The 22,398-nt window shown below is 48.0% G+C and overlaps 1 protein-coding gene across 1 annotated transcript in view; it reads left to right on the plus strand.

The window, feature by feature from the left end:
- The window catches only part of ERMP1 (endoplasmic reticulum metallopeptidase 1), a 42,435-nt gene that overhangs the window by 15,195 nt on the left and 4,842 nt on the right, over nt 1–22,398 (plus strand). Inside the window, exons 5-13 of the mRNA XM_044920741.1 lie at nt 2,416–2,562; nt 3,430–3,522; nt 5,324–5,536; nt 6,292–6,512; nt 9,047–9,221; nt 9,582–9,772; nt 13,117–13,269; nt 15,601–15,803; nt 16,342–16,457. Of these exons, the coding sequence (XP_044776676.1) occupies nt 2,416–2,562; nt 3,430–3,522; nt 5,324–5,536; nt 6,292–6,512; nt 9,047–9,221; nt 9,582–9,772; nt 13,117–13,269; nt 15,601–15,803; nt 16,342–16,457 (1,512 nt within the window). The remainder of the gene's footprint in view (nt 1–2,415; nt 2,563–3,429; nt 3,523–5,323; nt 5,537–6,291; nt 6,513–9,046; nt 9,222–9,581; nt 9,773–13,116; nt 13,270–15,600; nt 15,804–16,341; nt 16,458–22,398) is intronic.

Raw genomic sequence — 22,398 nt, forward strand, 5'->3', positions numbered from 1 at the left:
AAAAGTGTAAGAGTGAAAAGCTTAATCATCGTAAGGTGAATACGTCTGTATCCCTGCGGATGGAAGGAGCTAGACGCAGGTCCCACCTCCCGCGGGCTCTTGCCGCCCTTTCTCAGATATAGCTCCCTCCCTCCCCAGAGTGGCCGTTATCATCCTGCTATTTATGATGCTCTCCTTTCCAGTTTAGCTTTACCCATTTTTCAGTATGGTTTTCATAATATTTTAATAGGATAATTTTGGTTATTAACATCTAGTTGTCATAGTATTTGAATACTAGCATCTTGACATGATTCGGCTTGATAATCACCACTGTTCTCTCACATCTGTGTTCTCAGTGTGCATGTTGGGAGTCTCGGCCTATGTCTAAGCACCAGTGGTGATGGTAGCTTCTGGTCATTTGATGATGGTATTTGCCAGGTTTTTCTGCTTTGTGAAGTTACTCTTTTCCGTTTGTAATAGGTACTCTGTCACTGAGTACACACTCCGTTTCTCCTGAGACTTTGATCCTGGTTTCGGCAGACGTGGATGATACTGGATGCAAAGCATTTTTACTGTGACATTAGTTAGCCCAGTGTTGAGTGTTCTGGCTCCATCATTCCATCCATAGCTAATAGCTGGAATTCTGCTCAAAGGAAAGCTTTCCATTCTCCCTTGTTTGTGTATTTCTTTCCACGTGTCGTGTTTTCTATGCCGTGTTGCTGCCATCTTGATGCGGGAATTGTCCGCAGTTAGGCCAGTGGTAGCCCCTTCACCTGGTGCTTGCATCCTGCGGATGTGTTTCTCCGCTCCCGGCCTGAGACTTCCGAGTACGCTCGTACTGCCCTCGCTCGGGTCTGGGATCAGCCATTCCCTAAGGAGACCTGGTCCTCCTAGTGGATGATGCGATTCCGAAGCAAGTTCTTAGTGCTAGGTATGTGTTCTCCTTTGTATTTATCCTCTTTGGGATTTGTAGAGCTTTTTGAATTCATAGCTCGATGTTTTCTGTGACTTTTGGAAAATTATTGGCTGTTCTTTCTTCAGAACACTGCTTCTACTCCATTCCGTGTCCTCTTTCTCTGGGGCTACTGAGCCCCATACGTCTCTGACACGCATTTCTATATTTAACATCCCTTTTTCTTTCTGTGCTCCAATCCAGTTGCTCTATAATCTTCTCTTCTGCTGTGTTAAACCTTGGGGTAAACCATCCATTAAAGTTCTTACCCTCAGTTTTAAAAGGTTTCCATTGGACTCTCTGGTAAAATTCTTACTGTGTTCTTAAAATCCGTGTCTGGTGACTCTCATCTCTGGGTCACCTGGGTGTTTGGTTCTGTGGTGTCTCTCCATCCCTTTTCCATCTTTTATGGTCATCATTTCAGTAGGAAAGCAATTTGATTATTTGTTTATAAAGTTATGAAAATGTTAATATTCTTAGATTCCCTGAAATACAGTGACACGTTCTGCCCACATCAGTCAACGTTTGGTGAAATTTTGTTGTAAGAAACAATCTCCGAATCTCAGTGGATTACACAGCAAAGGCTTATTTCTCACTCATGACATTTATGTTCCTGACTCGCCGCAGTTCGGTTCCATGGTGGTTTTGTTATGTGTGTGTCATTCGTTCTGGGACCCAGGCTGAAGGAGAAGCCGCCGGTCAGAGATGGGGCGACATCATGGCCAGAGTTAGCAGGACGGAGGGATCGGGTGATGGACCCCAGACATCTCTCCCGTTCACAGTCCATCCGCCGAAGCGGTTCCCAGGGCCACACCTGCAGTGAATGGGACGAGGCAGTGGACGTGCTCCTTCCACAGGGATGCACGACAAGTGAATAACTGGGGGCAGTTACACAGTTTATCTCACTGTCCCAAAGAAAAATCTCCCGCATTTGACAGAGCCATATATGCATAAAGATGTTAGTGCAGAATTATTAATAATGATAAAAAAATATACAAACAATAATACAGAACTTCTGTATTATTTTCGGTGAAAAGTTTTACAGTTATTAAAATGATTATTGTAATATCTGGCGACTTAGGGGGAAGGGGTTAATATGTTAAAGCACGACGTAGAGTCTGTATGCCCCGTGGGTCCAGCTGTGTACACACACAACCATATGTTTATAGGACGACTGAAGATGTAAGGATGAAAATAGTTGTCTTAGGATGATCGACTTTTGGGTAGTTCCTCATCTTTAAACTTTTTATAGTGCTGTTATTTTGTAATTAAAAATAATATTGTTTTCTGTGATTTCTCATTATTCAAGTTTTAATACACACTTACCAGAGAAATGTTAGAAAGAACAGAAAAAAAGATGAAAAAACCGAACTTTGGACCTGTGTCCCCAGACCACCTGGGTCCCCAGACCACCGCAGTGACTGTTCCGTGTGTGTTAAGAACAGCGCACGTTACCTTGTGCTGTGTGCTCGTGTTCCTTCTAGGTCCTGAGAACCCGTGGCTGGTCCAAGCGTATGTTTCCGCGGCTAAACACCCGTTTGCTTCCGTGGTGGCTCAGGAGGTTTTTCAGAGTGGAATCATTCCTTCAGATACCGACTTCCGCATCTACAGGGATTTTGGGAACATTCCAGGTATTTTGTGGGTTATTGTGGGCCGTGGTGCGATAGTGATTAAGCAGAAGCGAGTTCTACTTGTTGGCAAGACTGTGAGCAAACAGCGTATCCTGAGAGCACATTCTGTACGTGAGAGCTGTATATTCTGAGCCACTGAAACAGATTTCCAGATGTTTTTCTTTTCTTTTAAACTCTGGTCTAATTTTTTTTTTTTTTTTAAGATTTTATTTATTTATTTGAGAGAATGAGACAGAGAGAGAGAGCGTGAGAGGGGGGAGGGTCAGAGGGAGAAGCAGACTCTCTGCTGAGCAGGGCGCCCGATGTGGGACTCGATCCCGGGACTCCAGGATCATGGCCTGAGCCGAAGGCAGTCGCTTAACCAACTGAGCCACCCAGGCGCCCCTAAACTCTGGTCTGATTTAAACGCTTGCCTTTCCTAGAACATGTCGTCTTGCCCCACATGGTGGCAGCACGGGGGACAGCTGGTTAGCACTTCATTCCCCCCTGCCGAAGGTGGCCGTAGATCCTGGAGGGGTCTTTGGCTTTGTTGTCGTCTGGCTTTGCTAGCTGCTGGACGGCTTGTACAGCTGACGAAGTTAGAGTTCGGCTCTGGCCCAGCAAGGGTGTAGAGAGCAAAGTTCCCACGGCCTCCTAAGCTCTGTACGCCTGCCCCTTGCTGAGTGACTTGGAAGGTCTCCCTGATGTGTGGACTTCCTCATTCTGTACCACGGCTCTGGGTTCTGTTAGACATTCATAAACGTGACTAAGCAATCACGCCACCGCTTTGACGTTTTGTCTCTTAGGAATTTAATGTTAGACAAATAGGCTTAAAGAAAGGTGGTTCTTCAGAGCAGAATGACGTTTTGTTTTTTTCTGCGTTTCTAGGAATTGACTTAGCTTTTATTGAGAATGGATACATTTATCACACCAAGTATGACACAGCGGACAGAATTCTGACAGATTCCATTCAGAGAGCAGGTTGGTATTCAAATGTAGACCCTTGATCTATGTTAAGATGGAACATCAGGGCTGACCTACAGACCCCTAACTATCATGTGGACGGTGCATTAGGGCCGCAGTGTGTGGTGTGTGCGAGCTGGGTGGGGCTTTGGAGTGAGAGAGATGAGGGGCTCGAGTTTTAGCCTTGAAGTCCAGGTTAGCCATCAGGAATGTAAGACTCTTCATTGTGAGGCACTGGAAGGAGAGAGCAGGCCCAGGGTGCGTGCAAGGGTGGGTGAGCGATGAGCATGTACCAGAATGGAAGCCAGGCTTGGAGGGGGCACCGGCGCATGATAGGACAGCTTGCCCGGGTATAGAAAGTCACATCAGTCCAAGTTGGGTGGTGAGGGCAGGTGGGGGCGTTAGAGAACAGGGGTCAGGAAAACACAGGGGCCAGAGAAATCTGGAGTAGTCGGGGGGTGGGGGGAGTCTGATGGGGAGCCTTAACGAAAGAGTTGATAGGATTTGGTACCGTGCAGAAGAGAAGGATGCTCCAGGCAGAAGCAGAGTGTGTGTGTGTGTGTGTGTGTGTGTGTGTGTGATTGTATTGTTGGTGAGTAGTGTCAGACTACAATCTGGGTGGAACTTGTACAAGAGCTGACCAGTTGGAAGGAAGGGACGAACCAGGCGGCCGGTGGCAGGGACGGCTGTGGAGTCTGAGGCCCAGCTGGCTGGGGAAAGATGGTGCCATTGACCCTGATGGGGACGTGGGAAGGTGACCTCACCCAGAGCAGTCGTGGAGAGGGGAAGGAGGCTGTCAGCTCTGTCACATCGACGGAGGGGTCGCTGAACCGGCCGGATGGAAGTACCCACATGGTGTTAGAGCTCTTGGCAGAACTGGGAATACAGGTTTGGGAATCAAAGGCATCGAGAAAACCACAGAAGCCTGGGGGCTGGGGATGGGCTGGGGAAGAGTGAAGCAAAGGTAGAGGACTCAACCGGAGCTTTTGGGAAAAACACGTTTGCAGGCAGACGGAGAAGCCAGTGACCGAAACGGCACGATAAGACAGTGTGGCGTCTCAGGGGAAGCGGAGCGAGTCAGGGCTGGGACGAGCGTGGGAGAACCGCCCCAGTCACTGACGGCTTCTTCCTGCTCCTGCGTGAAAGTTCCGTGGGCTCTGGTGTGCCCGGCTCCGTGGCTGAGGACTCCAGGGTCACACTTGTGTTGTGTTTGGAAAGTTCCCTCCGAGCTTTCACCTTGCAGCTCTGGTGGTGCGGCTCCCCTTCCTCGGCCCTGAGCAGCAAGCACACAGGTGCTTTTCTAGGAGCATCTAGATAGAAATGCCTCCCCAACTTCTCAGACTCCATCGGCCACCCGTGATGTGGCCCCAGGGGCCTCTCCTACCTGTCTGTATTCGTGTTTTAAATGAAATATAATTGACATTCCTCATTCCGAACACATGCATAACCGCGTGTTTGGTGTGTGTGAGCTTCCTGAGGGGCTCGTGTCTCTTGGCTCGGCACTGAAATTCTGGTGTCTAGAGCAGTATTTAAGGTAGATGTTAAACGAATAGACTAAGAAACAGTCTTTGGGTTTGTCAACAGTGAGGAAAGAGTGGGTCAGAGAACGGTTCTCATGGAAGGGAGAGGATGAAGGCCAGCTGGCTGAGCGTCTCTGTGGAGACGAGACAGAGCGGGTGCCCGGGCCTCTCTGAGACGTCTTGTGAGAACAGTGGGGGGACGCGGGGGAAGCTCTCCCTGTCTGCATTCTGTCAGTTGTGTCCTTACTCAGGCTGCGTGGTTTATGCACCTTCGTTCTCTTTCTCTTCTTTACTAATAGGCGACAACATTTTAGCGGTTCTTAAATATCTCGCTACATCCGATATGTTGGCTGCTTCTTCTCAGTATCGACACGGAAACATGGTCTTCTTTGACGTGCTCGGCCTGTTTGTCGTCGCCTACCCCTCCCGCGTCGGCTCGATAATTAACTCCATGGTGGCAATGGCTGGCGTGTTGTACCTGGGCAAGAAGCTGTTGCAGCCCAAACACAAGAGTAAGTATTTTCCTCTCAAACCGCAGTGCTGGCCTGGGTATAAGAATTTGCCTGAGGTTTTTCTAGTCTGTTTGCCTCTTTTCAAGAAGTCCAAAATCCTAAAGAAACCTAACTTCTGATGTATATTGTAAGACATTCCGAAGTGTGTATCAGGTGGATGTGCTCATTACACTTCTGGTCTCGGTGAAGTGGGGCTCTCTGTGCTTACGCCCGAGAAACAGTTTGTACAGATGACCGTTAGCGGACATGCCCATGAAAAGCTCTGGTCCACACCACAGACCAGTGGTCAGGGCTCTGTCCTGACGTCTGACCCAGTTGGTGTCCTTCTGCTCGGAACGTTTCATGGTCCAGGCTGGTGTGTGTGGTTACCAGCCCGAAGGGGCAGGGGCAGACCACCCCGGTTACCTTGCTGCACTCTCCTCCTCCTGAGTCAGCTTCCCGGCCGGATGCCGGGTGGAACGTGGCCTTCCGTTCTTGCCGGTATTTCGATACACAGAACATCCCCAAAGGTGCTGAAGATTAAAGCTGAACTGCAGGACTTAGGTCTCTGAGTCTTTAGTGCCCACACTCTCAGCAACTGTTACTTGAATAGTTTTCGTTGTTCAAGTTTTTGACAAACCTGACCCCTGGGACATTTCAGTACTTTTCAGTGACAATGGTGAATTTTTTGTTTTACCGTTTGCCCCTTTACCTCCACCGACTGCGGTTGATTTGGTAAAGTTGGTGACGTCTGCTTTGTGCTTTGTCTGCATTAGCTGATAACTACATGAAGGACTTCTTCTGCGCACTTGGCATCACTCTGATAAGCTGGTTCACGAGCCTGGTCACCGTGCTCATCCTGGCGGTGTTCGTCTCCCTGGTTGGACAGTCCCTGTCATGGTACAACCACTTCTATGTCTCCGTCTGTCTGTACGGAACTGCAGCTGTGGCCAAAATTGTACTCATACATACCCTCGCAAAAAAATTGTACTATGTGGTAAGTGTGAGGCATGTTTATTGATTTCTTTTTGCTGCCTTCAAGGATCGAAGACAGACTCAAGTGGGACTCGTTGTATGTGGTTTTCCAAGCAAGCAAACACGGTCTGGCACGATTGTAGGAAACTGGCTCCCAGAACCGTCTTCGGAGGGTTTTGGGGGGGGTTCCGGTGCCGCTGTAAAGCTGTCAGTGTTTGGGGGGGTTGTCTCCGCCTCTGCAGAGTCTGCTGCGCTCCGTCACCCCTGGGGGCAGGGCCGGGGCGCCCGCTGTCCCCCTCCGTCCCCCGTGCTCGGGCAGCTGGGGCACGGGGCATGGACACACAGGAGGCGTGTGCTGCCCTTTGAGCCACACCTAGACTCTTCTCTCCAGTTCCCTCCCCTTTCTTTAGCCCATGTGGTGTTGATGCAGAGGCTGACCGCATCAGCTGTGGCTTGGGGTGGAAGCACGGTGGGGGGGAGGGGAGAGAGGGTTCCGGAATGATTGCTGCTGACGTAGGGTTTCCATTGTATACGTTCATTTGGTAAACAGAAAAGTAGAAATTAGGGCAAACTACAGTGAGAGTGACCCGTGGCTTCCAAAGATTTTCTCTGAGTTAAAGGGAAACTCTTTCTTAGTTCCATTACTTATTTTCAAGACCGCCAACGCACCTGTTTTTTGTTTGCCCTGCTAGGGGTTAGCATGGACACACAGGGGATGGTGATCCAGATCTTTCCATGGGGATCTCTGGTGCCTGAATCTTGGTCTCCGTTTCAGTTCATGTCTGGATGTGCTCTGTGGAGTGCGTTCTTGTTAACAGGCCTAGTGAAGGGAGGTTTTTGAAGTTAGCTGTCAGTTTATGGATGAGCTAATACTTGTATCTTAGTGGCTTCAGCTTCTAAAAAGAGGATGCGTGGGGCTCAAGTTCACATGCTTATTCGTAGGGCAGTGGTGTGTTAGAGCGTGGGGGCGGTGAGTGTGGCAGGGGGCAGGAGACAGAAAGGCCATTAGTAAAGTTCCAATTACTTTGACTAATTTGTCTGATGATAAAGTTTGGGGCTGGACGCACCACAGGAAGGATAATGTGTTTCATTTCACAAATACTCAGAGTGTCGGGTGGGCCAGGCACGGTGCTGAGGCTGGTGGCAGGGAGATTCGTCAGCGCGTGGTCTCTTTCTTTGAGGGGCTCACAGCTTCATCTGGGCTTGCGGCACTTGGGGATGAGTGGGAAGAGTGGCGTGTGCCCAGGGCTGCGGGACTACGGGGTGTGGAAGTTGGGAAAGCTTTGTGAAGGAGGCGGGGACACTGGAACTGGGTTTGTGAAGCGTGAGTGCAAGGGTGGCAGATAGAGAGCAGGTTGATGGGTGGTCAGAGGTGGGAGAGCACAAGATGCAGTTAGTTGGGTCACAGCCAAGAAGAAGGTCTGTGTGGTGAAGACAAGGTTGATAACTGGACAAGTAGGCCAGCGGGAGGCTGCAGGAGGACTCTGAGAATCAGGGAGGCTGCCGTTAACCTGTTGCGAGCAGGACGGGGACTCCAGGGGCGCGGTGTGGGGAATGGCCATGCGCAGGCCTGGCGGGAGGTGGGGGGAGGGGAACCGGGTTCCAGGGGCATCTGTGCGACCTTGGGCCACAGTTTGGGGGTTCAAGGTATGGTCGGCGCTGCTGAGACCTGTGTCTTTAAACATCTGCGCGGTACGTGGCTTCAAACAGAGTCCTAAGAATTATTTTCCATTATTTTTAAAGACCGCGCATCCTCATGCTGTGGTGAACATCGAGAGGTGTCACAGCGCTGGCCCCTCATGTCTGAGGGGGTTTGTCCGAGGAGCCTGGACGGGTCTTGGAAACATGCGACTGAAACTGTTTTGAGCTCTCGAAGTACCACCCGGGGCCTGGGCTCTTCCGGTGTGGGGTCCCTGCGCTGAAATGATAACTTCCGTGTTTGCGTGAACAGAGCCCCCACGCGGCGGCGTTGGGACGTGTCAAGTTCTTAGGCGGCTCTCCTCTGAAGGACTCCAGGGGCTCTGCCGGAGTCCGCAGACCTCAAAGCCCAAAAGTAGGGATCAGATTTATGAATGCGCAAGCCGCAGGAATCCGGGGCGGGGGCCGGGCTGCACCGCAGGGCCAGGGAGAGGTGGAGAGGCCTCGGGAATCCGGCCAGACGCCGTGGCCGGGGCTCCAGAGGGGCTGCAGGTGGTTTCACGGCACCCGGGCCGCTCCGAGCAGGACCTTTCCCTCCTTGGCTTGAAGTTCTTTGGAAGTTGCGTAAATAAAAAGCTCACAGGGGTGAATGTTTTTAGGAGGTTTGAGAAAATTTCCAAAGGTTACCATGAGCCCGGCAGACGGGGAGCACATACTGCACACGAGTCGGGATGTTCTCCCTCCGTCTTACTAAATGCCCCTTCCCGGGGCAGCCGTCCTGACAGCAGGTAGCTTCGTGAGCGTTTCCTTGACGTTTAAGACCACATGTAGCTCTTCTGAGCAGTGGAAGTGGTACTGCGACAGATCTTTGTGAGGGGCCCACGTGTGAGACTGCGGGTGTGTTTTTCTGTCTTTCAGAATGCCAGTGACCAGTATTTGGGAGAAGTATTCTTTGACACCTCGCTGTGTGTGCACTGCGTTTCCCTCCTGGCTCTCACGTACCGAGGACTGTGCTCGGCGTTTATTAGTGCCGTCTGGGTGGCCTTTCCCTTGCTCACAAAGCTCTGCGTGCACAAAGACTTGAAGCAGCATGGTACGGTATTTGGGGTTTTGATGCAAATGGGAAAATACCTTAAAATGCTTACGACGAGACTTGCAGGGACTGTTTCTTTTTTTTTTCCCTTTGGTCTTTGGGGGTAGGCTTTCAAGATCGTTGCTGTTTGTTTTATTAAATGTTTAGATCACAGAGATTTTCATCCTGTACCTCATACCCCATGCCATGCTCGCGTTTACGAACACATTAGCTAACGATGTATTACATCCTCTGTTGCATTATTATCTGTATTTTATTGTCCCTGAATGAAAGCATTCTGTCTCATGTACACTGGTACATAAAATCTGGATCTCACTGTAGAATTTCAGAGATGTGTGTTTTCTTTCTCGTTTTCCCTAGGTGCCCAAGGAAAATTTATTGCCTTTTACCTTTTGGGGATGTTTATTCCTTATCTTTATGCATTGTACCTCATCTGGGCAGTATTCGAGATGTTTACCCCCATCCTCGGGAGGAGTGGTTCGGAAATACCACCTGACGTCGTGTTGGCCTCCATTTTGGCTGGTTGTACCATGATCCTGTCTTCCTATTTTGTAAGGAAAAAACATTTAAATTTCTTTTCTTCTTCATTTTTTATATGTGTGTGACGAGTTTAGCTACAGTAGATTCTGTGAAATAGCGTTGCTTATACTTTATTGAGAAACACCTACACAAAAGAAATGGGGAATATGTGTGTAGAATGTGGGTTTGGTGGTTAAAAAGATGTGAAATCGGGTGGTTTTGTTTTCTTTTGTTTTTAAGCTCCTCGTCCTCCCAGGTCCTCTGGTTATATCTCTTCACAGCTCTCAAACTACCTGAATGTGAATTTGTAGAGTGCATACCAAGTAAGATCTGGTAGAAACTGCTTAGTGGTAGATTTTTATTTATTTTTGTTTATTTATTTTAAGGATTTTATTTATTTGGGAGAGAGACAGCGAGTGAGCATGAGCTGGGGTGAAGGGGGCAGAGGGAGAAGCAGAGTCCCCGCTGAGCAGGGAGCCCGACGTGGGGCTCGATCCCAGGACCCTGAGATCATGAGCCAAAGGCAGACGCTTAACCAGCTGAGCCACCCAGGCGCGCCAGGTGGTGGATTTTTAGAATGACTCCTAATAGTGTGTTTTCAACTTTCCAATGAGAGGCAAATGTTAATAAATACACGGTAGTTTTATTAGTGCTCTTAGAGGTGGTGGAGGGAGGCTGAATCTGAGGAGGCTTTTTCCATTATCACTTAACTGACTTCCCGGCTGCTAACACTGCAGAGTTCACTGATGGGGCCTGTCTCCTTGGGTGACGGACACTTAGGATGCAGAGTGTCACAGGCCTTGTCATTCTGCTCTGTTGGTGCTCTGCCCTGGTAGGCAGAGTCCTACCTTTGCCATCCCTGTTTCTCCTCCCTGGGATTCTGCAAAGGGAAGACCAGCTCCAATGTCTGAGCATGTTCCAGGCAGAGTTCTGCCCTGGGCATGGTGTCCTCAGACCTGGCCCCTCTCATGGAGGCTGGTCTCTGTGGTGTGGCTCTTTTCGGTGGAATTCCTGAGAATAAGAAGTGATTACTGCATACCCATAGGTACCAAGATTTGCAGTTAGGGGACTAGATGGAAAAGGCAGTTGTGGGTTTACTCTAGTTCTTTCCTCCACAGAGATGGTGCTGAGCCTTTCCACAGTGATACGGTGAAGGGCAGGTCATCCGGGGTTAGGATTTAGAGACGGCACGTAAGGATACCACGTGCGTGCTCAGCACCATCCGTGCAAGTCCCTTAAACAGGCAGCGAGCGGCTGTGTGCCCCGGAGAGCCGTTCTTCTGCGGCTCTTGTTTGCGATCGTCTGAGCATTCCAGCCGTCTGGCCTTTAATATAATGATTCAGTCCTTACTGGTATTTGCAGCGGTGGGTGGAGAATTCTGAAATGTTCTTTGATGCCTCCAGGGTTTACCGCTTTGGATTTTAATGTTAAGCCTTCAAATTCTCTGTGCAGGTCGCTAAAGGGTTTGGCTGCTGTGAGGGCTGAAGGGGTCCGGGGTTCATCACATGTAGATTAGGTTGCGATCCAGAGTCGGTGGAGTCATGAACTCGGTTCCCCCCCCGCCCGTCGGTGGGCGAAAGCTGTTAGTGCTCAGCAGCCACGATCCAAATGTGGGGCTTTCACTTCCGTCCCGTGTGCAGCAGCCCAAGTTAAAGCCTGACAACCTCACCGTGGAGACGCAAAATGAGCCCCGAGGAAGGGAATCCCGGAAACCATGGAGTGGGTTGAGGCGTACTGCCTTCTGAATTATATTTTCGTAGCAAAGCTTCTGGAGAGTGCCTCTTGGAAGGCTTCGGCAGCTCGTTTACTTTTGACCAGAAGCCGAAGCGGCCGCTCCGCGCCTCGCCTCCGCGGGCGGCCTTGGGGCGGCGGATGAGCAGAGGCAGCGGGTCTCCGCCGCTGGGGGAGCTGAGCCGAACCGCCCGTCTGCAGAGTTGTTCTTCCAGTGCGCGGGGACTGACTGAGTCCGCTTGCTGGGAAGCAGCTACGGGCCCGTCTGGTGGCGGGGCAGCCGGTGTCCTGGGGTTGTCCCGATGGAATGAGACTGCTGCTGAGTGACCGCGGGACACTCGGGAACAAGACCGCCAGCACCCAAGGAGCTGCAGAGACCCTTCTGTGCTCTCTTCGTTTCATTTCACACGCATTTGGGAACCCAGTGATGGTGATGTCACACTTAGGGCAGAAAGAAGAGTGAAATCGAAGGTAGCGGCATCCAGACGCGTCGTCGCTCGGGCCTCCCCCTCCCCGCGCTGTGATTGCATCTCGTTCGCCCCCGTTACCAGGCCCGCAGGAGACGCGCCGGAGGGGCGGCAGACGAGCCTCGGGGTTTGAGGAGGGAAAGGGCGTGCGAGCGTGGCTTACGCCGAGGCGTTAGGACCGCGTAACGGCCGGGCGTGGGTGGAAGGAACCACGGCCTGGGACGGGCGGGTCTTCTTTTGATACGAGACTCCACACTGAACTGGGCAAGTAGCGTTTGCTGGCGCTGAGCCCGGCTCGGATGCTGGTGCATGGCCGCCTTACGGTCCTTCAGTTCAGAGAGCGCAGCCTATGGTGGTTCTGAATGTTTGCCCAGTTTCCCTTTCTCATCTCCGTTAGAGTCTCTCTCGTTCATGCTCTGCTTACCGACCCTGGAGGGTGGGTGATAAGGGGGAGGCGGCACCGGGAGCTGGTCGTTGGGTCAGTGTGGCTCCTTCCGAAGCCCTGCGGGATCTGTGGGCGCACCCCGCGAGTCACGTGTGTCCCCCACAACTTTGATTTCTGTGACTTCATGGCCACTAAAAAGCTAGTAGAAGCAGGTCTAGGATGTGCTAGATGCCCCTGCCCGAGGGCAGAGGCGCTGATAGGCTGTGTTGGCCCTGGTGACTCAGCCCCGAAGGGCCGGCCCACCCGTGGCGTCCTGACGGTGCATCTAAGTGCAAGTTCAGGGAAGCCAGCCCCGCGGCACGGTGCCAGAGCGTCAGGAGCGGAACCCGAGGCTCCTTGGGACCGGCTTGCTTGCACTTACGCTCTGACCTCCGCTTCTTTAGCAAAAGCCTCATGTCTTGGTGTTTGGCGGATAGATGGCGTCTACCGGACCGTGGTTAACGCGGGGCGTTGGCAGAATCCGAAGTAAAATAAGGTCGTGGTTTGACTGGTGCTGGGTCTCCATCCTGGTGGCTTTGCCGACGGAACCGAGCCCGTCTGTGTCCTTTCCTGTCTCGCCGGCCGGCTGCCTAGCACCAGCAGGGCTCCCGCCCGGGCCGCCGAGCCCCGAGGCGGCGCCGGTCCGCTGGGTGCGGTGTGTTCACAGCGGCCGGCAGGCGCTCCTCTCCATCGCTCGGTGACGCCCGGTACAGAGCCCGCGGTAACTGGCCTGTTTCTGTGTTCTGTGCTTTAGATTAACTTCATCTACCTTGCCAAGAGCACGAAGAAAACCCTGCTGACTCTAACCTCGGTGTGCGCAGTCACGTTCCTCCTGGTCTGCGGTGGCGCGTTTTTCCCGTACAGCTCTCATCCCGCCAGCCCGAAGCCGAAGAGGGTGTTTCTTCAGGTAAGAGCAGCTTCGTGTGAGGGTCTGGAGGGCAGCGCCTCGTGCGTGCGAGCTTCCCCAGGCGCCAGGAAGGCCAAGCGCACAAGCTCTTGTGCGTGGGGCAGTGAGGAAAAGCCTGACCACCAAGAGGCTTGCTGATCCGCGAGACACGCTTCTCCCAAGGGACTGAACTAGACACGTCAGCTTGTTTTGTTAACTGTTCAAGTTATAAAAATGCCCCTACCTAGAAAAACAAGAGCAAGTATGTGCTGTGGAGTAAAGAGCTTTTAGAAGGACAGACCGTAAAAACGTCTGCAGGCGGAGAAAAAATCTGAATTCCACTGGTAAAATAAAACCGGTATTTTAAAATGCTAATAAAAGTGATCTTAGGTAGGGGCACCCAGGGGTGGCTCAGTCGGTTAAGCATCTGCCTTCGGCTCAGGTCATGATCCTGGAGTCCTGGGGTCGAGCCCTGAGTCGGGCTCCCTGCTCGGCGGGGAGTCTGCTTCTCCCTCTGACCCTCCCCCTGCTTGTGCTCTCTCTTTCTCTGTCAAAGAAATGAAAAAAATCTTAAAAAAAAAAGGGGGGGGATCTTAGGTAGCCTTTGAGGTAGGATGTCATAATGAAAATAACAGTAACTTAGGGACGAGTAACACAGGATTTAGAACTTCCGTGGATTTTAGGTTTTCAGCAAACTTTCTGAGGTTGGCGATATAACGCAGGAGAAAGAACTAAGCTGCTTTATTTCCAGTCATTCTCTTAGAGGCTGCGAAACAGAAAAGCCAACTTCAAATGGGGGCGTCTGGTCAGCTCGATCGGTAGGGCACACGACTCTGCGTCTTGGGGTCGTGAGTTTGAGCCCCACACTGGGCGTAGAGCCTACTTTACAAAAAAATCTTAAAGGAAAAGGAAGAAAAGCCAAGAGTCATGACTCAGGTAATCACTCATGGACTTGAATAGCAGGAACACTGGAATGTAAGTTATCAGGGAGAAGATACTGACAAAGGGCCAACTATTCCTTGTTTATAGTCCGGGAGGACACAGTGATAGGCCTTATGTGACAAACTTGACAATTTACAAAACCTTGAGTGAAGAACAGCTCATTTTTAGGAGAGTCGATGTGTTTTCAGTGACTTACTAAATTTTTATAATTACATTAGTAGTAATTATAAAAAAAGGAAAAACGACATTTTATTTTTAAAAATTCCTGTTCTGATTTGTTTGCGGTTCTCTTCTTCCCCAGCGCTGGGAGTTGGCACACTTTTCCCGAAAAGGGTCGGGTAATAAATACGTGGGGCTCTGCCAGCCACACGGCCTCCATCACCGCCATTTTGTGGAGCACGAGCGGCCGCAGCCGGTGTCTCCACGGGTGAGTGTGGCCTGTGCAAGCAGGGTGGTGGCCGTGTGGCCTGCGGGCCCCAGTTCCCCGGCCCCTGCCCTGCGCAGTCCTCTCTTCCTGCTGCGCTGGCTGGAGCATGTGGTGCCCACGTCTGTCGGCTGGGGACGAGCGGGGCTGTCTGCCTGCTCGGGACAGCTTCAGGCGGCCGTGAAAGGGAACAATGTGTGTGTGTCTCTATCGTAGATGTATTTGTTTTCAGCCTTCATCTAAATGGGGTTCTAATGTTTGTGTCTTTTAAATCTGAAATAGGTTTTCAGAAAAGTTTTAATAAAATTTAAATATATATATTTGTAAGAAATAATAAAACTTTGTGTATCCATCGTCAACTTTAAAGAACCTCAGCAGCGCCTGCTAAGAACCAGCGCCCCCTTCTTGATCCCCCTTCTTCCCCCGCCCTGCCCCACCCCCCCAGGAAATACGGTCTTGAAGTTTAACTGTTACCTTTTCTGGGCCACATACATATGGATCCCTAAACAGGAAGATATGGTTTGCCTCTCTAAGTGTGTTACAAAGCCGTACCTAACAGATACTCCTTTGTGACTGGCTGCGTGGGGCCCGCCAGCGTGGGAGAGGCCCCCACGTTGCCTTGCGTCACTGTGTTCAGTGATGGGGTTCACTTGAAGCCCCTTGTCCTGCTGGTGGACATTTGGGTTGTTTGCACCGTTTGCTACCACGGACGGAGCTGAGCCAGCGCTCCTGAACCCTGCCCACGTTTCTCTAAGGTCCCCCTGCAGGAGCGGGATGGCGGGCTTGACAGGTCTGTGCATGTGTAGGTGACGCTATGAGGTGGCTGTGCCCGCCCCGCCCCTGCCAGCAGCGTGTGAGGGGTTCTGTTGCTCCGTAGCCACATCGGTTCCTGGTTTCGTCACATTTACCCACTTTCGTTAATCTGCAGTGGGGATGCAGCTGAAGGGATTCAAGCCGTAGCTTTCTCCTCGGTCTGTTCTTTGCAGCATATGACTAGAACATTTCATGACCTGCACGGACACGTGATGAAACGGGACTCCGGGATATGGATCAATGGGTTTGATTACACAGGCATGTCTCACGTAACGCCTCACATCCCCGAGATCAACGATACCATCCGAGCTCACTGTGAGGAGGACGCACCCCTGTGTGGCTTCCCGTGGTACCTCCCCGTGCACTTCCTGATCAGGTTGGTCCCCTCGTGAGCTGCTGTTGCCGGGGGTGCGTCTGTCTCAAGTCCTGTCACTGTGTGCCTGCCTCACTATTTACGCGGGTAACCCAGACGTCACGTGTCATGTGTGCTGTGTTCTCCGTCCCTGCCCGAGTGGGATAAAGCACTCAGAAGCTTACTGTTGCTTTTTCAAATTTAGGAAGTCTGTCCTGTAGAAGCCCGAGCAGTTAGAAAGGCTGGCCCGAGAGATAGCAGCGAAGCTTTTGCTTCAGACCGTTTCATTTCTGGGACAATTTCGTGGTTTGGTGGGAAAGGGCTGGATAAGAAGGAACAGGATGGGTAGTGGGATCAAGATCACCTAGAATGTTCTTACTTTGGGCAAGGTTTTATTACACATTAACGGGCTTTTAGAGTCATTAGCATGGTTTATTCTGCCCAGCAGAGATTGTTTTCATACCCAGAATGTGAGTCGTATATTCGGACCACTTCCATGAGTCAGAGATAGCTGTCAACTAAAATTAAGCATCCTAAATATTGAAGCTACCTTTCCAAATAGGAAAAATTGGTATCTTCCTGCCCCAGAAGTTTCTCCAGGAGATCCTGCTCATTTCAGACTCGTGTCCAAAGAACAGACACCCTGGGATTCTGTGAAGCTGACGTTTGAAGCCACAGGTAAGTGACAGGACAGTGTTTTCTTCTTTCACTTCCTAACATTCTTAAGTATGTACTGTTTTCCTTAAATGATAGTGACTAGCGACTTAGGAGGAACTTAGTGTTTCTAAGAGCACTTGAAGCTCATTAAGACTTTTTTAGAGTGGTTTTAGGTTTACAGAAAAATTGAACAGAAAGCAGAGCTCCCCGCCGCCCCACGCTTGCCTTATCATCATCTTGCCTTGGAGTGTGGTGTATTTCCTAAAACGGATGAGCCAGTGCTGATATATTATTAGTAATTAAAGTCCCTGGTTTACATTAAGGCTCAGTTCACTCTCGTGTTGCATAGTTCTGGGGGGGGGTTTTTGGACAAATGTGTGATGTCGTGTCCCCACCGTATCACACACAGTAGATTCTCGGCCCTGAGCCTTCCCTGTGCTCCCCCAGTTCATCCCTCCTTCCCACTCCCTCTGGCCAACGCTGACTTTGTTAGTTTCTACTGTTTCTGCTCTTCCAGAGTATCCTATAGCTGCAGTCATATGATGTGTAGCCCTTCCCACTTAGCATATGCATTTCAGAGCCTTCATGTCTTAGGGGCTCGAGAGCGCTCTACTTTTTACTGCTCAGCAGCGATATGGACGTGCCCCAGTTCGGCCGTTCCCCTGCTGAAGGACAGGCTGCTTGGTTGCTTTTGGCAAAGCTGCTGGAAACATTTGTTTGCAGGTTTTTGTCTAGGCATGTTTTTAACTCACCTGGATAAAAACCTAGGCGTGTGGTTGCTAGATTGTGTGGCTGGCCTGTATTTACCTTTGTCAGAAGCTGCCGGGCTCTGCGAGTGCGTCTGCACCCTGTGCACTCCCGGCTGCACCTGGCGATTCCGGCTGCTCTGACAGAGCGGTAGGGGTGTCTCCCTTTCCGTGTGTGGTTCCCTCCTGACCCACGGCGTGCAGCATCTTCTCACAGGCTCCTGCCGTGTGTGTCACCGCCGGGGACGTGTCTGTGTATTAACTGGGTGGTGTGATTTCTGTTGTTGAAACTGAAGAGTTCTCTGTGCATGTGGATAGAAGTCCTTTCTATCAGATAAGTGATTTGCAAATATTTTCTCCCAGTCTGGTGGTCTTTTCATTCTCTCAAGAGTGTTTTTAAATTTAATGAAGTCCAGTGTAATCAGTTTGTCTTTCATGAGTCATGATTTTGCTGTCGTGTCTAAAAGTCACTGCCAAACCCAGGGTCTCTGGATTTTCTCTGCTGTTACCTTCTACAGTTTAGTGTTTTCTATTTAGATCCACGAGAGATCCATTCGGAGTTAATTTTTGTGAAAGGTGTAAAGTCTGAGGGTTGGATTCTTTTTTTTTTTTTGCATGTGGATTTCCAGTTGTCCCACTCTCATTTGTTGAAGACTGTTGCACCTCTGCTGAACAACTGTGTTGCGTTGTCAGACATCAGTTGGCTGTATTTGTGTGCGTCTATTTCTGGGCTGTCTGTTCCGTTTACTTATTATCTGTTTCTCTGTTTTGTCATTACGGTGCACTCTTGATCGAGTCTTGAAGGTGGGCAGTATCTGTCCTCTCCAACTTTATTCTTCAGAATATTGCGTGTCTTTTTCTTTCCCTGTATCAATTTGTCACGGTGCACAATAGAATTTCCTGGGATTCTGATTGGAATTTCATTGAAATCTACAGATCACATTGGGTAAATGACATCTTAATATTTTTTCCTATCCATGACATGGAATGTCTCTCCATTTATTTGTATCTTGTTTTCTTTCATCAGAACTATATTTTGTGGTTTTCCTCATATAGATTCTGTACAACTTTTGTTAGATTTGTACTTAAGTATTTCATTTTGGGGGATGCTAATGTAAATAGTATTTTTCATTGATGGTATATACGAAAACAACTGATTTTGTTTATTAACTTGATATCCTGCAACCTTGCCATAATGGTTTATTAGTTCCAGGAGAGTTTTTTTTGTTGATTCTTTGGGATTTCCAAGATCGATGATCATGTCACCTGCAAACAAAGACTTTATTTCTTCCTTCCCAATCTTTTTTATCTTTTATTACCTTTTCTCGTCTTACTGCATTACCTGGGACTTCCAGTACTGTGAAAAAGAGTGCTACGAGGAGTAATAAGAGTGGGGATCGTTGTCTTGTTCTTGGTCTTAGTGGGAAAGCGTCTGCATTTTTACCGAGTATCACGTCAGCTGTAGGTTTTCTGTAGATGCTCTTTCTCAGGTTGAGGAAACTCCCCTCTATTTTTAGTTTGCTGAGCTTTGCCTCTGAATGGATGTTGGATTTTGCTTTTCTCTTTCCTGATGTGACAGGTGATTTTTCTTCATTAGCCTGTTGGTGTGATGGATTACATTAACTGATGTTCAAAGGCTGACCCAATCTTGCATACACGGAATAAATCCCCCCTGGTTGTAGTATATAATTCTTTTTACACAGTGTTGGATTTGATTTGCTATGCTAATATTATGTTGAGGATTGGTTCTCTTTCTCTGGAGAACTCTTAACACAGGAAGTTCATTTTTAAGAAGTCCCTGCTACTCTTCACTTTGTACCATTCTTGAGCTTCACGTAAGTAGTCTTCCCGTACGTAATATTCTGGGTCTGGGTCATTAAGCATGTTGTTGGTTCCCCACAAGGAGTCCATGAGAATTCCAGCTTTGCCACATTCTCGCCACTGTTTGCTGTTCTTTTCCATCGAACCATTGCTGTGGGGCATTTAGCAGGAGCTCTTGCTGTTCTCTGGTAGCTAATGATGTGGAGCACTCTTCCAAGTGCTTATTGGAAGATACTCAGTTACCTTGCTTTGTTTCCTTTTCCCTTTTAAAAATTGGACTTATTGACTTGCAGGAGTGCGTATGTTCCAGATCATAGTCCTCTATCAGATATGTATGTATCAGATTCCGAGATTTTCTTGTCCATTCATTTTCTTTAATGGGGTCATTTGATGTGCATAAGTTTTAAATTTTTATGAATTCCAATTTATCAGGTTTTTCTTTAGAATTAGTACTTTGTGTGTCCTCTCTAAAAAAAAAACCTTGTCTACCCAGAGGTCACAAAGATAGACTCATGTTTCCTTCTAGAAGCTTCATAGCTTTAGCTGTTATGTTTAGGCCTATAATATACCTTGAATTAATTTTTGTGTACGGTGTGAGGTAGAGGTCACGGTTCTTTTTTTTCTTTATGGATATCTGGTTGTTCTAGCATCATCTCTTGAAGAGATTTACCTTACCCTATTGAACTGCTTTGGCATCTTTGTCAAAATTATTTGATTGTATATACCTCAGCTTTGCGCACTTTTTTACCGAACTTTCTCTTTCACAAGTAGCTTGCTTGGTTTTTGTATTTTTTGGTGACTGTAGCCGTCGTCATATTTACTGTAAAAAGTAAATATATTTATTGTGCTAAGGCATAGCTCATTCAGTTGAACACAGAAGGGACTTGAAAATCTAGTATGGAAAACTGGAGGAGGACACAAGATGGTGGTAGTGAGATCATAAAATTTGGTAGTTAACCAAGGGAATGAAGCACTTACAGGGAATTATTAGTGCCTCAGCTGATGCTTTCAAAGGCGGATACTTTTGTTTTCTCTAGGCTTTTAAAATTTAATTGGAAATAAATTTATTTTGCACCAGCCGGTTTTCTTGTTCATGCCAATAATTATTTCTGATTTTTATTTAATCACCAGCTTGTAAAAAGGGAGCACAGGAAAAGCCAAACCTTTCTCTATCCTTTATGCACAATTTGGAGAATTCCAGTAAAATTCAGGTTCCTGGCAGGCAAGTTACACATCTACTGCCCTGTGTTTTGTGATTATAAATGTCATGAAATCAGAAAAAAAAAATATTTGACCGTATACATGTGGGTCTGTTTGTGTACCTGTGTACCTATTACCACATTTTATAATTTTTGTTTTTCAGGATTTTCCTTGCTATTTTTGCATGTTTGTTTTTCCATATGAACTTTAGTATTATAACTCTGACATAAAACTTACTGCTTATTGGTATTTTGGGGAGTGTCATAATTTATAAATTAAGGAGAGCTGACATAATATTGTCACCCTGTCCAAGAACTGGGAATGTCGGCTTTTCATGTGTTCGCATCTACTTTTGTGTCTTTCAGGAGTGTTAATAAGATTTTCCTCTAGTTTTTGTTGCTATTATAATTGGGGTTTTCTCTACCATTACGTTTTCTTAACTGGTTATATTTTGTATGTGTACATTTTGTATGTCAGTTTTGTATCTTGCTACCTCACTGAATCTTTTACTTTGTGAGTTAATCATTGCTTCTCTAGAGTTCCCCAGGTATACTAGGAATTGCCAATCCTTAAATGGCCAGAGATAGTAAATACTTTGGGCTTTGCTATATGTCCCTATTGTGGATTTTTTATTAACTGCTTTTTTTTCTTTTTTTTAAGATTTTATTTATTTGAGAGAGAATGAGCAAGCACGACTGGGGGGAGGGGCAGAAGCAGACACAGGGCTCGATCCCAGGACCCTGGGATCATGACCTGAGCTGAAGGCAGACGCTTAACCAACTGAGTCACCCAGGCGCCCCTTAACTGCTTTTTAAAAACCATTCTTAGCCTGAGAGCCTTACAAAAACAGACCTCAAGTCTAGCTTGTTGACTATTGTGTATCGTCTGCAAATACAGTCTTTCTTCTTTACCCGTCCTTAGGCCTGTAATTGGTGTGTTAGTGGTTGGTGTTGCTCGTATGGTGTGGACGTGGTGAGTGGGCGTCCCTGCTTTACGTAGCGCACAGATGTCTAGTGTTTCCAGCGTGTGAGAGGTGAGCCTTAGGCAAGTATTTATCAGCAGTCATGTCTTGAATGTTTTTATAAGGAACGGGTTTTAATTTTGGGAAAGTCTACTTTCAGCATCTGTAAAGATAATGCTAGGATTTTTCTTCCTTGGGTCTTTTGATATGGTGTTTTCCACTAGGCCATGGCTTGTTATTTTCTTTGCGTGATGTTGGATTTAATACTCAGGAGTAATATTGGTCCATGTTTATTTTTTTTTGGTACTCTTTAATCAGATTTAGGTATGTGTTACACATTATAAATGTATAAACATCATGAAAATGGTTAACTTGTCCTTTATTTCGAATGCCTTGGAACAGTTTTGGAAGCATTTAATGATCTGGTTGAAAAGTTGGCTTACATTGCTCTCTGAAACCATCTGGTCATGGTCCTTTTTTTGCAGGGGTAGTTTAACTTGTTCTTGGGAAGGTGGTCTGCTTAAGATTTGTATCTCTGTTGTACAGTTTAAGTAATCTATTTTCCTTAAAAAGTATCCATTTCATCTGGTTTCCAAATTTAATAGTATAGAGGTCTGCAGAGTAGTCACATGTGATTTTAAACATTTCTTCTGTTTACTTTTCTTATTCTTTTTGTATACTTGTGTTTTCTTTACTCCACCCCCCTTCCCCTGCCTCTTTCTTAGCCAGGTTAGCTAGTAGTTGTTAATTTTAAAAAAGAACAGATTTTTTCACTAAGTTACAGCGGTTTAGTTCTATTCTCATTCTTTTGTTGATTTCTGCTTTTTGCTTTATCTGTAACATTTCCTTGTTTTTTGTTCTCTTTCTTGTACTTCTTAAATTTTGATTTAAATTTCATTTAAATACATGAAAAAACATTTATTACAATGGATTTTCCTCTTACCGCTGCTTTTACATGTTTACGGTAGTTTAATATGTAGTATTTTCATTGTTTACAAAAAAATTTTGTAATTTTTGTTCAGATTTCTTCTTTAACCCGTCTTTTATAAATTTATTTTTAAGGATTTATTTATTTGAGAGAGCATGCCCCAGGGGCGGGAGGGAGAGGCAGAGGCATAGAGAGAATCCCAAGCACACTCCCTGCTGAGCAGCAGGAAGCCCGAAACAGACTTGGTCACACGACCCATGAGAGCATGACCTGAGCGGAAGCCAACAGTCAGACGCTGAACCTCCT

The sequence above is a fragment of the Neomonachus schauinslandi genome, chromosome 13 (genome assembly GCF_002201575.2).
Source record: "Neomonachus schauinslandi chromosome 13, ASM220157v2, whole genome shotgun sequence".
NCBI classification, from domain to species: Eukaryota; Metazoa; Chordata; class Mammalia; order Carnivora; family Phocidae; genus Neomonachus; species Neomonachus schauinslandi.